This window comes from Taeniopygia guttata, chromosome 1A (genome assembly GCF_048771995.1).
Source record: "Taeniopygia guttata chromosome 1A, bTaeGut7.mat, whole genome shotgun sequence".
NCBI classification, from domain to species: Eukaryota; Metazoa; Chordata; class Aves; order Passeriformes; family Estrildidae; genus Taeniopygia; species Taeniopygia guttata.
Window position 1 is genome coordinate 49,362,409 of NC_133025.1, and position 16,351 is coordinate 49,378,759.

At 55.7% G+C, this 16,351-nt stretch overlaps 1 protein-coding gene across 1 annotated transcript; it reads left to right on the forward strand.

Annotated features, from left to right (window-relative positions):
• Positions 1-522: 522 nt before the first annotated feature.
• On the forward strand, positions 523-11,144 carry NPTXR (neuronal pentraxin receptor). Its single transcript, XM_012569234.5, has 5 exons — positions 523-1,315; positions 7,979-8,201; positions 8,344-8,588; positions 8,900-9,079; positions 9,450-11,144. Exons 1-5 carry the CDS (start codon positions 740-742, stop codon positions 9,672-9,674), a joined length of 1,449 nt encoding a protein of 482 aa, XP_012424688.5. The 5' UTR covers positions 523-739; the 3' UTR covers positions 9,675-11,144.
• Positions 11,145-16,351: the final 5,207 nt, after the last annotated feature.

A 16,351-nucleotide genomic window follows, 5' to 3' on the forward strand; every position in this document is an offset into this window, starting at 1 on the left:
TTTCCTAAATGGATAACATGGGTGTGTGGAGCAGAGGGTGAGGCATCCCATGGCAGCTCTCTGTGACAGTCCTGTCTGAGGTGGGGGAGTAAGACAGCTAGGAAGTTGGCTAGTTTCATTTTTAGGAGAAAGGCAAGGAGGAAAAGGCCCGAAAGACCATCACAGGGAATGACTGATTAAGGGGCTCTCTCCCTCGGGATATCAACGGCCCTTTACATCCAGCCTAGGCATCTCGCAGGGCAAAAATCATCCCTTGGGCTGTGCCGGAGCAGCATCCTCTCATCCGGGCTGACTTTAGCGAGCCCGAGGCAGGGCTGGCTCCGTCCCCGGGTGCCCCTGTGGCGCCCTCCCTGCCCTTCCCGTTCCCTTACCCGCTCGCTTCCCACCGCTCGGACCGCCGCCGTCGCAGCCCGGGGCGGGTGCTCAGCGGGAGGGGGGTCACTAAGAGGGGCACGGCCGGGGCCGGGGCGGGGGCGGCGGCGGGGGCGGCGCGGTGCGGTGCGGGCGGCGCCGCCCGCCACATATAAGCGCGGCGCGGCGCGGCGCGGCGGGGCCCCGGCGCCGGTGCTGCTGCCGGTACCGTCCTTCCCCGCCGGCTCCCTCCGGGCTGTCCGTCCGTCCCTCCGACCGTCCGTCCCCCTCTCCATCCCCGCCCGCTTTCTTTTCTCGCCGTCCGCGGGCTCGGGCCCCCCACGCCGCTGCCACCCTGAAGTTTCTGGCGGTGCTGCTGGCGGCGGGCATGCTGGCTTTCCTCGGGGCCATCATCTGCATCATCGCCAGCGTCCACCCGGCCGGCACCGCCGCGCCCGCCGCCGCCGCCGCCGACAATGACTCGGCCGCCGCCGCCCTCCTGCCCGCCGCCGACAAGGGGCTGGGAGCGCTGCACGGCCCCGCCGAGGCTCTGGCCAGCGCCGGGCCGCGCCTGCCGGGGGGGCCGCCGCTCTTCAGCCGCTTCGTCTGCACCCCGCTGAGCACCGAGTGCCCGGCCACCGGCACCGGCAGCGCCGCCGGCAGCGCCGCCGGCCCCGAGGAGCTGCTGGCGCTGCGGAGCGCGGCGGCCCAGCTGCGCCGCACGGCGCTGGAGCAGAAGGAGCGGATCCGCATGGACCAGGAGACCATCCGGGAGCTCACCGGCAAGCTCAGCCGCTGCGAGGGCGGCCTGCGGAGCCCCCCCGCCGCCGCGCCCCCCGCCGCCGCCGGGCTCCGCGCCGCCCCGCGCCCCGGCACCATGGGCCACCCTCCCGACGAGCCGCCCGCCGTGCGGGAGCTGGAAGAGGCTGTCCGCACCCTCCAGGACCGAATCGACCGGATAGAGGTGCGAGGGATGCTCCTTGGGGGTCTGGGAGGGATGCTCCCAGGGAAGGATGTTCCTACACGTGCCATTCCCCTGACCTGCGGCCACACGCACACCGAATTAGCTGGTCCCCCTCATGAGACTTCAGGAAGGTTGTCCTTGCCTTCCCATTTTCTGAGATCTCTGCCCGGGGGTAAGGGACTCACCTTGAGCCCTCCTCTCCCCTTCCCATGCAGAGAAGTCCCAAAGCTGCCCCACTTTCCCCAGAGTCTGCACTCAGGTAGGATACCTTGCTTGCCCCATAGCACCCGCTAAGGACTCCTCCAGAGCAGGTTGGCGGCTCTGGCAGCCACATCCTGCCCTTTAGCAAAAAGGTAAATCAGATCTGATGCCATCATGGTTATGAATGGGACGTCTCACAAAGTAAAGTGTAGTGCCACCCACCGGGAGCCTGGCACCCTTTTCCCACATGGTCCATAGGAGCAGGAGGGAGAAGGGCACAGCTGGAGTCATTCACTGTGCCCATTTCTGTGGCACTGGGCTGTTGGCACTTGGGATGCAGAGTCCTGGTCCCCATTCTGTGGCAGTTGTGCAGTATGTGCCTGGCAGGCTCAGCCCTGGCCCAGCCACAATCCAGTGGCAGCAAAAGCTCTGCCATGATGTCCGTCGTGGGGCACATCACGGAGTGCATGTGAGTGCATGTGATTTATTTGGGCTGATTTGGACTCAGCAGTCCCACGGAACTTGGCAGACTTTGCAGGATATGGCTGTGGCACATGAGAGCTGCAAGAGGACAGTTGTCTGTTTTCCCTGTGGGAATTGCTCAAGGTAGGAGTTAATCCCTGATGTCTGTCAGGCATCAGAGCCACCTGCAAGGAGCCTCCTGTGAATCCTCAACCTTCTCATCTTCCTGCTCAGTTTCCTGTTGCCCTCTCCCCTCTTCCCTGGAGTGTGGAGCTAAGAGGGGGGTCATGCAACACCCTATGGAGTCCTTCTCCTCAGCTTTGCCCCTCTGCCCCCCTCACTACAGACGTGTGGGTGCAGCAGCAAGCAATGGAAATGGGAAATTCAGAGCCACTAAGGTCACAGGCTGAGAAATGAGACTGGGAGAGAGGGTTATTGTAAGCAATGGAGATATGAACAGGAATAAAAAGACAGAGAGGCAAATAAACACATGAACACAAGAAGGAAAAGAGCTTTAAGACCAGAGAGGAAGCACCTGTGAGCTGCCAGGCTAATGCACACACAGGCACAAGGAAAACCACAGAGGCATGCCAGGCACATGCAGGGAGAGTGGGATGTGCAGCCTGTCTAACATGTTGCCCAGAGCCAAATGCAGCCGAAGGGAAGAACAAACCCCCCCCAAAAAATCCCTGTAGCTTTAAACAAATGATTTTCCATCAGTGGAATAGCACAGCAGCTATGCTTACCCAAAAATAAAGTGGGGAAATAGGTCTCTGCACACACATCCCAGAGGATGCACGGTGGGATGGTGCCCAGCATATCAGTTTGGATCTTGGGGAGCATCAGGCCATAGAGCCATGCTCTCCCTCTTCTCTGTGGGGCAGCATCACCCATGAGCTGGCCCCTCTCCCTCTCCTGGGATTTCTGATGGTGGTGGGAGATTTGGGTTGGAGGAGGGGGAAGCTCACAAGGGTTAGGGCAGGCTGTCACATGCACCTAGGGAGCCTAGAGCAGTGCTGGGACGAGGCTCATGCACACACTGATGAGGGAGCCAAGTGGCACATGACCAAAACTGTTTGGTTTTGTGTTGCCAGGGGCCTGAGGGTCCCAAGTATACTCTGCAGGGGAGACACAGCACCCTGAGGCTCAGTGAGCCCTGCCAGATGAGGAAATAGGGCAGCTGTTACAGGTGGGCTGGTCTTTGTCCTGGCTCCTGCCTGGTAAAAAGTGTCACTGGCGTGCACCACACCCCTGTGATGGCTGCAGCCCAGCCAGCTGAGCCTCGTGGTCACACCTCAGCCATCCATGGACAGTTGCCTGTGTCCTCCCTCTCCGAATTGCCTCCCACCCCACCCCAGCAGCAGAAACCTAAAACTTCATGGTTTAGGGTGCTCTTCTGCCCCACATGGCTTCAGCTGTCAGCCTTGAGGACATGGGAGGCACTCTCAGCCACCACAGCTGTCCTGGATGATGGCAGTGATCATCCCAAAAGATGACCTGGAAGAGGACAGTCCCAGAGTGGCCCCCATGTGCTGAAGACTGCAAAACCCATTGGGAAGGAGAGGAAAGGCTGCCAAGTCTGCGATGGCTTAGTCTCAGAAGAGAGGTGACACAAAATGCCATGAGCCACTCTGGGAAGGCTGCATCCCAGGGAGTCTCCAGTCAGGTTTGCCAGTAGGGATTACTGCTGGATGCTTCAGAGCTGGGACTGCAGGGAGGGGGCTGGTGGAAGATTGCTGATCTAATCTGGGCACTCTCAGCCCTGTCTGTAAGGCATAACAAGATCTATTCATGCACTGAAAAACCTATTAAGGCATTTGTTTCTTAATTTTGTCGGCATGGCAGAAGGATTTCCCAGGAGAGGATGCAGGGAGGGCCCCCATGGTCTTGCTCTTTGTCCCCTGCCATTTCTGTGGAGCTGGGCTAGCACCAGCACAGCATTCACACATCTTTCCTCACCTCTTCCTAATGCCACTCCAGCACTGATAGTCCTTTCCTCATGCACAGCAGCCTAGTTTGGCTTTTTCAACCTGATTTTGAGGGTCCCCCCCCTTTCTCTCAGGAGGTGCTCATGTCTGTACACTCTGGTGCATCTTGGAACACAGAGCTGAGGGACCCAGGTGCTCCTTTTCCATTCTTTTACTGATTGCTGCAAATGGAAAGGGATTGGGGAGAGAATCACCTTGGCTGCCTGGGCTGTGCAGAGATGCAGCTGCCCCCCTTGTCCCCATCATCCCTTGCAGGAGAGCGGAGCGGGAGAGGGGACAGCCTGATGGGCTCCGTGGGGGACCTGGTGGAATTGCAGCAGCCTGTTTGCTCCTCAGCTGGTTCATGGCTGTGCCATTGCGGCTGGTGACCTGGCTGCTGGCAGGAAACCCTCGGGTAAGGGAATGGGAATGGTGGTGACCTAGCTGCTTCCCTCATCTTAATCTCCAGCAGTGAGGGGATGTAAACACCCAAATTGTGACAGTCCCAGCCCCCCTCCTCTGACCGAGATTTTAGGGGGACAGGATCAACGGTGAGCCCTTCTCTTGTGGGGAAAGGCTGATGCATCCCTGCTTGTCTTCTACTCCATGCAGTCCCTTTTGGAGTTTTAATGATCCCCAAGGTCCTGCCTGGGTCCAAAGAGGTGGCAGTGTCCAATAACCCCTGGTGCAGCAGGCGTGCTGTCCTACCCAGCAGTGAGTATCCCAAGGTGGCAGCCACAGAGGAGTTTTGTGTGGGCTGTAAGGATTCATGGGTCCAAGGAGCAGAATGGGTCTGCTGCGTGCATGCACCCAGCCGAGCATCATGATCCCTGGAATTTGCCAGGGCTCCATCCCATAGGCATCGTCCTGTGCTCCTGCCTGCCCTGTCCCAGCAGCCAAGGTGGGCACTGGGGTGCTGGGGGCTCAGGGGGAGCAGCGGCACCCAGATTTGCCCATGCATTAGTAAATGAGGCTCTGATCTCCTTACACAAATCAAAGTGCATTTGCTGACTGAGGGCTGCAGCCCCACAGAGCACACACCGGGTGGCTGCTGCAGCCCCCTGCCCCCACCTCCCCCTCCCCACCTTCTGCCAGCCGCTGACATTTAACGTGATTAATATTACCTGGCATCTTTCAATCTTTTTTTTGCCGGTTCTGGTGGCCAAAAAGCGTGGAACGAGCCTCCCCCACACCCACTGCCCACTCCCCTGCTGCCTGTGCGGTGGCAGATGGGAAGCCGGGTGCCTGCAGAACAGCCAGGGAGAAGGCACTCCCCCCCCTTCCCCTCCCCAAAGGTCACCAGTAAATAACAGCTGCACATCAACCATTAATAATTTTGCAAATAATTTGCCTGGTGAGAAAGATGCTCGAGCGGCAGCTCGGAGATGAGGAGCATGGCTCAGGGATGCAGCCCAGCCTGGCATCGGGGGGATCATCCAGCACAACTCAGCTGCACGGGGTAGAACGGGGAGTCCAGTCTCCTGTCCAGCCATCATCTGGCTGCAGGGATGTGGATGGTGTTTGCTGGGATGGCCCTGAAACCCTGCCAGATGAGGGTACTGACTGTAATCCCTTTCCAGAAGGAACACGGGGGCAGCAATGGTTCAGTCGGCCATGTGGCTCTGGCTGTCGGTACCCTGGCTGCCAACTTGGAAGGATCAGCAAGAGCTGGAGAGAGGGCTGGATGGGGGAAAAACTCGGGAGGGAGGAAGACACAGTGTGTGAGCATGGAGAGAAGCATCAGGAGGAGATGCCCCAAAGCAGGGAAATGAAAAAGCCACAGGGAGAAAAGTTACAGAGGGAAGAAAATAGCAGCAGGGAGAAAAGCAGGAGGAAGAGGGAGGTAAAAAAAAGTACTCAGTCACTACTGAATAATGTAGGGCAGGCTATCGGGGGCTAGTGAGAGTGACAAAATCTCCCAGCTTTTTCTTTTTTCATCATTAACAGATGGAGCCATGCATGAAAGCAGGGACGTAGGCTCCAAACCTGCAGCTCGAGCAATCAAAGCGTGCGGCAGACAGGAGCGTGCCAGCCTCCGCTGTAGCCAGGCAGCCTGAAAGGATGACAAAAGCTCTTGGAGCCCACGGGATGTGGCCATAGAGGCAAAGGCAACCCCATCCCACCTGTGCTGCCTCCTGCCAGTGCAGCCAGCTCAGCTTGGGTACAAATGCAGACAGCCCCAGGTGGGAATTATCCCTGCCAGGAGGATGCACTTCCCTTCCCTCCTGCCATCTCTACCCTTCCTTTCATGCAGTGCCCAAGACCCTTAAAAAAAAAAATCTAAAAATACCCCCAACCCCCGCTCCCCAAAAAAACCCCCCACCAAACCCCAGAAAAATAGTTAAAGCCCATTTCCCATCAGCTAATCTTTCAATTTTGCAAAGACCAAAGGTAGGAGGCTCTTTGATGGGCACTTTTCCCTTACCAGAGAGGTTTTGCTCTCACTGTGCATCCTTAGTGCTGCTCAGAGCAAGCTGGCAGTGAGAACTGGCATTTGGTCAGGGCTGGCAGATGTCCCCTGCACAACCTCCTTTTTCTTGCTGGGTTTTGCTTTTCCAGGTTGGTTTTCCTCACAGAAGTTGTGGGTTTGCCCTGGCAGACCCTGCTGGCAGCTCTTGCCAACCTTGGGACATCATAACTTCCATTTTATTTGCAGCCTGAGCCCTTGTTGCCCAGAGTGGGTACATTTGTGCTTACACCAATACCATCTTCTCACTTTTCCTCTCCCTGCTGTTCCCATCCGCCAAGGCTGCATCCTGCCCAGCCAAACCTGAGTTTTTTTCCAGCCTTCCCCTCCCCTCTGTTGTTCATGATGGATAGTGAAGATTAGGGGTGATGTGGGCAGGCATCCCTCCCCTTCAGCTTTGCATGCATGATTATCAGGTCTTGTCCAGCCTGGAGAAGCTGGATATAAAAAAGGAGAAAAAACAGGAAACCACAACCACAGGTGAGTGTGCTGACCTTCCCCAGGCCAGCTCTGAGGCTGGAGGGAGGCTGTTCAGATTGAAGGGATGGTGTCTCCCATGTCCTGCCAGCAAAAACTGTGTGAATATCCAGGGCTGAAGCAGGCATGCAGATCCCTTGGTGCCGGAGGAGCCAAGGCAAGGGTCTCCATGGCTGCTCCAGCACCTCTGGGAAGATCTGGCAACACAGAGAAGGTGGTTGTCATCTTTCAGAGCCCGTGGCAGAGACACTAATGCACTAAGGACATAGGGAAACAAGAGGGCTCCTATTTACAGAGAAACTCTAGGAGCATGGCAAAGGGTCACTTTCTCCCTTCCAGACTGGTTTTCTTCCACCTGGGATGGGGTTTTCCAGTCAGGTGGGATCTGGGGTCTTTGCAGAGTGCAGTAGCAGCTGGGAGTGTCTTCATCAGCTGCCGTGTTGGATTTGCCATGGGAAGAGTTTTGGTCTGAGTGTTAACCCTGATGGGACAAGACAGGCTCAATGTCCCCAGGTGATGGCCAGAGACAGGACAGCCTGGCACCAGTCCCACTTGTCCCTGCCATCCTGGTGGAGAGGGAGAGGTTGGCTCATGGAGAGCTACCTGGCACACGTGCACACACCCCCGCACGGCAGCTGAGCTCAGCTAAGAGGATTACAGCCCCATTAAGTGATGTTAACATTAACGTGCTGGCTATAGGTAAGCAGCCTCACGAGCAGCAGGAGTTGCGGGGAGCTCCAAGGTCCTGCCTGCATCATTTCCTCACCGTGGGAGGCTGCCTGCAGGAGCAGGGCCAAGGGATGACCCAAACATCCCATCATTGCTCTGTCTCTGAAGCAGCAGAAAGTCATTAAGAGCAGCCAAGCTTCATTTTGCAGTAATGAGCTCAATGGGGGCTCTGAGAGGGGAGGTACAAAGTCAGCTGGAGGCTCTCCGAGAAGACCCCAGTGCGGATATGGGGCTGTCATCCCAGCACTCCCTGTAGTGCTGCAGGCTGGGCATGTCCTTATTTTAACACTTATAATGACACTGCTGAATTTTCTCTTTTGTCCCTCCTGTTCCTGCCATCGTGGCTGCCACCAAATGCAGCAGGAACTGCCAGCCCGCACCAATGGCTCAGCACCCACTGCCCCGGCACTTGCCCGTGATGCCCTCCACACCAAGATGGAGCAGCTGGAGGAGCAGCTCCTTTCCAAGATCCTGACCCTGCAGAAGGAGCGCCAGGCTGCCAGCACTGACCGCAGCCAGCAGCAGCACAACATCGAGAAGGAGCTGAACTCCCTCCAGAACCGGGTGACGGAGCTGGAGCACGGTGAGTCCTGCCCAGCGACGATGGAGCTGGGGCGGAGGGCTCCTACCCTGAGGTACATCGCCAGGAGAGCCCTAGGACGGGTCACCCTCATCCCAATTACAGGTGCTGACCTTCCTCTCTCCTCCCCATCCTTGATATGTAGGACCACTGGGCTACAGCCCTCCTGATGCCTTCAAGGTCACCATCCCAGTGCAGAACAACTACATGTATGCCCGCATGAAAAAAAGCCTGCCGGAGCTGTACGCCTTCACCATCTGCATGTGGCTGAAGTCCAAGGCCCTGGCAGGCATTGGCACCCCGTTCTCCTACTCTGTCCCGAGCCAAGCCAACGAGATCGTGCTGTTGGAGTGGGGCACTAACCCCCTGGAGCTGCTCATCAATGACAAGGTCAGCACAGTTGCAGGAGGGGCAGGAGAGAAAACCCTGCCCGTATTTTCCCTGCTTCAATCCCCCTAGGAAATGACATTCCTGGGGGCACTGGTGTGGGGGAGCTGGGAGGAAGGGGCCCTAGGTTTGTGGTGGGAGGCAGGAGGATTGGCTCACTGGGGTGAGTTCTGAGAGGGAGAAGCAGCACATATGAATGTCTGTAAATTGTGGGATGCCATGGGGGTGCACTGCTTGCTCTGCAAAGGGCTGGGGAGATCCTGGGGTCCCCCAGCAGTCCTGTCAAGCACTGGGATCTTGCTCTTCTCTCAAAGGTTGCCCAGCTGCCACTGAGTCTGAAGGACAAGGCCTGGCACCACATCTGCGTGGCATGGACCACCCGGGACGGCAAGTGGTCAGCGTACCAGGATGGTGAGCAGCGGGGTGCCGGTGAGAACCTGGCCTCCTGGCATTCCATCAGGCCCCAGGGTGTCATCATCCTGGGTCAGGAGCAGGTAGGTACCAGTTTGACACCAAGAGCTGCCAGTCAGCATCTCTTTAGTGGGAATTGGCTGGGGGGAAAAGCCCCCAAATGGGGCGAGGGGAGGGGGCAGTGTGGGCAGGGCAGTTGGCTCTCCTGCCTGTTCATCCAGCCTCCAGGCTGGCCGTGTCCCCTCATTGTCTTCTCCTCCCTCTCCCTATCCCTTTGGCCTCCCTGCCTTGTCTTGAATCTCTTCTATGCATTCATCCCCTCGCCTCCTTGCCATCAAGCACCTTGCTCTGCTTCTCTTCAAACCTTTCCCTCCCCCTTGCCATTTCCCATTGGATGCACGTTCCTCCTTTTCTCTTCATCCCTGTCCAATCACCTCTCCTGCTCTTTCCCAGGACACCCTGGGGGGCCGCTTTGACGCGACACAGGCCTTCGTGGGAGAGCTGGCGCAGTTTGGCGTGTGGGACCACATGCTGGCGCCAGCAGAGATCCTGGCCTTGGCTAACTGCACCTCCCACCTCCAAGGGAATGTGATCCAGTGGGATGACCAGGCGGTGGAGGTCTTTGGAGGTGCCAGCAAGGCGGGCTTTGCCGCCTGCGAGGAAGGGAGGAAGGCATGAGTGGCCCCCAGCCCTCTCCCCAGCGCCAAGGAGCCCGGTGGCAGCCCTGAAGCAGGGAGCCCCTTTCTCCCCTCCCAGACCAGTAAGCCTTGCTGGGGCAATGCTTGAGCCCCCTGTGCTGGTGTCCCAGGAGGGAGAGGGGCCCCTGGAAGCCTCCCTGTTGTCCCTGTGCTGGTGCTGTGGCTTGTCCTCATTCCTGGCAGGCTGGCTCCTGAGTCTCATCTTGCCCCACTTCTGTTTTGGGTGGAACTCGCTGTACCTGCAGGTGTCCTTGGTACAGTGAGGGTCCTCACCTTGTCAGACCTCACGGGGAGTGGGAAGGAGAACTCCATCTACTTTGAGTGCAGTCCAGCCTCAGTGGGATGCCAGGGTGCAGGCATCACCTGAACACATCCCCTTTCCTTATTTATTTCTCGCAACCTCACTGTCCAGTTTTATGAGCCTGCATTCCAGGATCTGACCTCCAGCCCCATCCTTCTCCTGCTGCCCTGGTTTTTCACATGTGGCCCCAGGGAAGCTGAGGGAGAATGGCAGAGATTCAGTAGCACAGCACTTACCCCCCTGCACCCCTTTTCCTGCCTCTGCTGCCTGTTTGGGCAGGGCTGCCCAAAGGGAGCCAGGCTTTTGAGGCAGAGGGAAGAGAGCACTCCCCACCACCTCCAAGCTGGGGGATGCATCAGCCACCAAGGGAATGGGGGGAAAGGGGCAAAGCATCTCCCCCAGCGCTGGCCGAGGGGGAAAGAGTGCAGCACTGCCATTGAAGGGAGCAAAAGCAGGAAAAATAGATAGAGGATGGTGGTGGTCCAAGGAGCCCTGCCATCCATCCCCCAGTTTTTTGGTACTGGATTGGGCTACTGCCCTTGGTTCCACCCAGGTACCCTTCTTTAGCTGCTCCTTGCCAGGAACAGGGCTGCCACTGGCCTTGAAGCTGGGAGGGTGAAAGAGCAGGCTGGTGTTTTCCCTGTGGAGTGCCTGAGAATACGCTGTTTCCACATTGCGTGGTCACCAACATCTCGATATGCGAGTGTGTGTATGTGCACGTGTGTGTGTGTCTGGGGGTGGGGTGGGAGGGTTATTTTGGGGCTCTCATGGTTGCTCAATGCAGTGTTCAGCTTCCAGTGTTCCCCCTACCCCAAGTCCCACTCTGGGTGACAGCTGCCCCCTCCCCTGGGGGAGGCAAAGCTGGCAGAAGGGACAGCCCCGCCACCCCCATCCCCCTGCCCAGGGTCTCTGCCAGTGCTGGGGTGGCTCAGCCCACTGGGGATGACACAGTGGGGATGGGAGCAGCCCCTGTGCCAAGTGGGAACACTGTGACCTTCGTGCACCCTGAGGAGCTGCCCCCTCTCCCTCGCTCGCTCACGCGCTTTCTCTAATGCACGTTTGTGAAAAGGGCCCCTGACGTGTGCCCGTGTTGGGACGTTTCTTTTGTAAAGCTGATCGTGAACAATAAAGGTGATGTTTTCTGTTCGAGCCTCCTGTGGAGTGCGAGGTTGCTGGGGGATGGATGGGACTGGTCAGCCCGAGATGAGGTGACCTTCCCCAGGGAGCTTAGGGTTGCATCACTGAAGGGAGTTGGCCAGGCCCACCAGTGGCATTACAGGAATATCATCACAGGGGTTTGGTATTGTTGCCCCAGAGGGGCAGGGGATGGTGGCACAGTCTGGCTGCCTTTGATCTACCCCACTGCAGAGCAGTATGGGGTACAGGCTGCTGCTGCTGGGGCACGAGGGCTAGAGGAAACACCTCTCCATGGAGGGAAGAAGAAACAAGTGAGAAATCCTGGCCTCTAGGTCAGAGCATGATAGCTTGGAACTCACATTGAGTGTAAATCTAATTAAGTACTAGTAATGAGTTTCTGACCTAGCTAGGCACAAGATAGTTCAGGTATGGCTCTTGGAGCTCCTATTGTAGAACAATTCATGACCAGGTCTGCATGGTGCTTTTGCCTCTCAGTGGGTCCTGCTCCAGCTATGAAAGGCACAGCTCCCCCAATATTTGGGGGAAACAGAGCACAAAGCCCAAGTACTGAGTTTCCTCATTGTTGGCATGCTGATGGGATCTCCTCTCTGAGTCAGAGTTGCCCTCCCACCACTTCTCCCTCTGGAGGGTATTTAATGCCATAAAAGAAAGGCTGGCACTCTCACCTTCAGCACATCTTCACAAAGTTGAGGGCTGGTTTTGAAGAGAAAGTATGTACTTCAGCTGGAACATTGGTTCAAGGGCCTTGCCAAGCTGGAGGCTCACACCCCCATCACTAAGAGGAGAGGGTTCAACAGGTGCCATCTGCTCATGTGCCCAAATAACAGCAGCATAATTAAGGAGCGCAACATTTTTTAGAGGAGGACATGTCAAAAAACACTAATGGGATCATAAACTCAGAAAGAGGTTAAATGGGGAAGGAAACTGGTCCAGAAGACCCTCCTATCAAAGCTGAAGAAGCACTGTGAGAGAGCCCTTGGGGCTGCTGGCCAAGGCAGGAGAAACGTGAGAGGATGAGCGAGAATGGAAACAGCCTGGCCGCTGATGTAGGCTACTGGCAAAACACCCATCTCCTCTGGAGCCTGGAAACCCAGCCCACGTTGAAACTGTGTAAATCCTCTCCAGAAAAGCAGGAAAAAAGGGGACACCAGGAGATGCTTGATCAGGGCCTTCGGTGCTGCCCTCCTCACCTCTGCCAAATGATGCTGGCACGATCCTAATCCCAGCCATGTCCCCAGGATGTGGATCTGTCACTTCTGGAACAGGAGAAAGTGGGGAGCCCAGTGGCAGAGCTTCTGCAGGGAGAGCTCCTCTCCCCCAGAGGCTCACAGACAGTTAGTCAGATCTGGGGGCACACAGGAAAACTTGGTAGAATTTTCCCAAACCTTTTAAAAGCTTCCAGCAAATGGAAGCCTCCACATAAGGCTCTTCAGGAAACAAAGGCATTATGGAGAGATTAGAAACTGGATGGGAGACACAAATGAAGAGCAGAAATAAATATTTTATTTCCATCCTGGCTCTCTGCAGGAAGCAATGTCTGCTTCTTACCCGTCTGAGGAGGAGGAGAGCAAGATGAGACCATTTCTTTTCAGTAAGCAGAGCCTTGCAAGAGCTGCAAACCTGCAACAGGGCTTAAAAGGTAGAGGAGATGACAAATCAATAGCTTTGCTGGCTGCAAGGAGTAATTACAATGACTTACACATATTGCTTGCTTCTCAATTAACCAGGAGCACTCAGGAGAAGCCCCGTGTCTCTCTAAGGGCAGCTGGTTGGAAAACAACATGTTGTGCACAGAAGAGATGAGGAACAACAAAGTCAGCCTTGAGGGAAAGAGGAGGGTAAGGAAGGAAATATTTAACAGTGCCGTGGAGAAGGTTTTGTGCTTGTGGCAGGTACTTCAGCTGGTTGGATGTGTTGTGTCCAGATATCCAGGATGGGGGGAAAAGGAGGAGGGCACCCAAGAGCTGGGCAGTGCAGGGCAGGGGCACCGCTGGGCTGGCACAAGAGGAGATGTTGTGGGAGACAGGCAGGTGTGATGGATGCCACCCACGTGCTGTCCTCTACACCAAGAAGATGCTCTGGCACGCTTTGAGGAGAGGAAGGGAACTGCCATTTCCTTCCCCAATCTGCAGGACCCACTGCTGAAAGGCTTTCTGCTAGCCAAGGGCTTAGCAAGACGCAAATACCACCCATCCCACACTCCCAAAGGGTTTTGTCTGGCAGTGAAAAAGATCAAGTTGAACATGGCAATAGGAAACCTTCAGGCCTGATGGCTATTAACTTTTGTGTTTGAAAAGAAAATGCTGACATTTATGAACCCCTCCAGCCCCTGCCCCTCTTTCCAGAGCGCACCACTGGCTATGCAGGCTCTGCCTTCCCAGGGACATGGGCAATCCTGGGACCCCCAACTTCAGAGCGAGCTTTGGGGATCTCTTGTGCTCCCCAATACCTGCAACCTCAGCAGAGTTTGCGTGTCACGGCTCCCTGCAGTGTGTCAGCCTCCTGGTGCCCTCAAACGAGGTCAAGCCAGCCAATACTTGTCCCCAGGAGGTGACTTCCAAAGTCCCCACTACTGCTCTGCCCTAACAATGGGGCGCTGCCTAATTGCCTCCTTTCACCTTCCTGTCCTGCTGGGAGCTTCGCTTGCTCCCTCCCAGAGCCGGGAAGGCTCATTAGGACTTGTGCAGTGATCACACAGGGAATGCACCACGATTCCGGAGCATCTGGCACAGGAACAGCCCCCGCACGGCTGCTAGTGCTGCAGCAACAGACCTTACAAACAGTAGCTGTCGTTACTAGAGGTAGTAGCTATGGGATCACATGGAGCACTATGTTTCCCAGCAGACCAGGGTAGCAGGCTGTCCCAAAGCAAGCTGCCCTGTCCTCTGGCACAGAGGCTGAGCTGCTCCCAGCTGACACCCATTCCTGCACACCAGTGTCCCCATCTCTGGCTTCCCTCAGCTCAGCATGCTGGGGGTTCTGATCCCGGTGAAATGTGGCTTCAGCAATCCCACAGAGCCTCCTGAAAGCTGCCTCCACACCATCCTGGGGCAGCTGCAGGACGCACCTTGGTGTGACCTAAGTCCCCAGCCTTGGCCCTCTGTTACTAGCCAGTGTGGTGTGGAGCAGTGCCCTGTCCCTGGGCTGTGGCTGCCAGGCTGGACAGCAAGCTCCTGTCCCCCTGCTTTACCACAAAGAGGAGATGGGGCACAGCAGAGCCTGTGCCCACAGGGACGATGGGGAAGTCCCAAAACCTGGCCAGAAGCAGGTCAGGAAAGAAAGAAAGAAAAGAAAGATGTTCTCCACCTGATGAAGTTGGCCTGCTGTCTGGTTAATGAAGATGACTAAAACAAAGCATGAGGCAGTATATTTACTACATATATGTTTATTTTGCAGGCAGTGGTTGCTTTTCTGTGCTCAGCTAAGGACTACAACACACCCTCATGTCAGACGGCAAATGGTACTTTGTTTCAACACATTTCACCGTGGCTGCTGAAAACAAAGGGATCAAAGAGTTTCCACCTCTGATTATGTGGCAAATGAGGCATGACCAGCCAGGGCAAAGCAACAATTCCAGTTCCCTACAGACCCACAGGGGTGAATTGAACACTTGCTCTGCACTTGCTTTCACCTACAGAAGGCTACCTGGTCCACTAGTTTTGGAAACTAAAGATCAGGTGATGCACTGTCTGCCATCAGAGCCAGCAGCAAAAAGAGCAGTACACATAACCTTTGCTGGCTCAACAAGGCTCTCACTGGTGTGCAGAGTTGTACAGAGGCAGCCTGTGGAAACCCTGCACTTGAGGGTCCAGAAACCAACTGCTCACATTTTGTTAAGCCACAGTAGATGGAGGCAGGCCAACAGAACGCTCTCCTTCCTCAGGAAGCATCTCTATCTTGCAGCCCCACCATATCACCCACCACAATCACAAAAACATTGTTTTTCTTATCTTTGGCCCTGGTGCAGTTTTTCTTTGGCCGTTTTCTTTTAGCTTCTCACCTTGGAGCCACTGATGAATAATCCTGACAAGCAGTCCCAACATTCCCTGAGGGAAACACTCCTGGGGGGGGGGTCACACTGATCAGAACCAAAGCACGTTTAGTTGAACCCAGAATCACACAGACAAGCGTGCTCCCCCCTGCCCCACGCTCGGAGTCACATGCACACAAACACACCAGCTCACACTCACTGCTTGGTAGTAAAAGTGGGTGAACTACACAGGGATTAAAGCATTAAAAAAAAACACAGCGAGAACACAGTGCTTGAAAGCGCCGTGTCCCTGGAGAGATTAGAGTAGCTGCCTGGAGATAAAGTAATGATGATGGAAAGATCTTCTTCCTCACAGAGATTCTCTTCCTAATTATCTTGTCTGAAAAGAAAAAATGATGATCTACCTGCTTTTATCTGTCTCTTGACAATTTTAGCTCTGCGTCTGTCTTGTTGCAAGAGGCCCAAAAGAGGAAGGAGAAGGAATTAGCCCAGGAGGCAGGAATGGTAGGAGAACGAGTGGCACAGGAGGCAGTGCTTCTTTTTGTCACCACCAGCAGCGACAGAAAAGTAAAATATGAATGATCACTGCAGCTTTGTCTTTGCAAGCCCAAAGGCAGCTTCCCTGCCCCCAGCACTGCTCTGTCAGGCAAAGGACAGGCAGGAGGTCGGATCCACTGCTGAACCTGTGGAAGAGATTAACAGGGTGCTGTTCTCCCCATGATCACAGGGCAGAGCTTGGTGCTACAGTGAGGGAAGAGGACTCCTGAGCTGGCAGGGGCAGGAGAGTGCCCAGATTGTTCCTCCCCCACTCTTTTCCTTCTCAAACAGCTGGAAAGCAAATTCTTTCAGCAGGCAGCGAGCAGCAAGAACGTTTCAAATACACACCAGCCACAAGTGCCACATGAAAAATCAGACCCTTGAGACGCTCTGCAAGACAAGGATGGCCACTGATCAAAAACCAGGCATCACATCCACCAGCTGGGGCTTTGCACAGGAGAAGCCTTTCCCTTGGTATTATCTTGGAGCTAGCTGCTTCTCCATCCTTGTTAATTTCAGATGAATGCAACCCTAGACCTCCCTGAAAACCATTTAAGCCCTGGTTTAGAGGCAATTGGTGTTTGGCTAGCAGGGTGCAGAGACAACAAAGGGTTTGTAGGAAGCCAGAGCCAAGAAAAACCTCAAAACAGACATTACAAGCATAAAGCTA

Coding starts and splice junctions, on each gene's coding strand:
- NPTXR (XM_012569234.5), top strand. CDS start 740: ATGCTGGCTTTCCTCGGGGCCATCATCTGCATCATCGCCAGCGTCCAC. Junction 8,589..8,899: donor AGCTGCTCATCAATGACAAG/GTCAGCACAGTT, acceptor CTTCTCTCAAAG/GTTGCCCAGCTGCCACTGAG. Junction 9,080..9,449: donor TCATCCTGGGTCAGGAGCAG/GTAGGTACCAGT, acceptor GCTCTTTCCCAG/GACACCCTGGGGGGCCGCTT.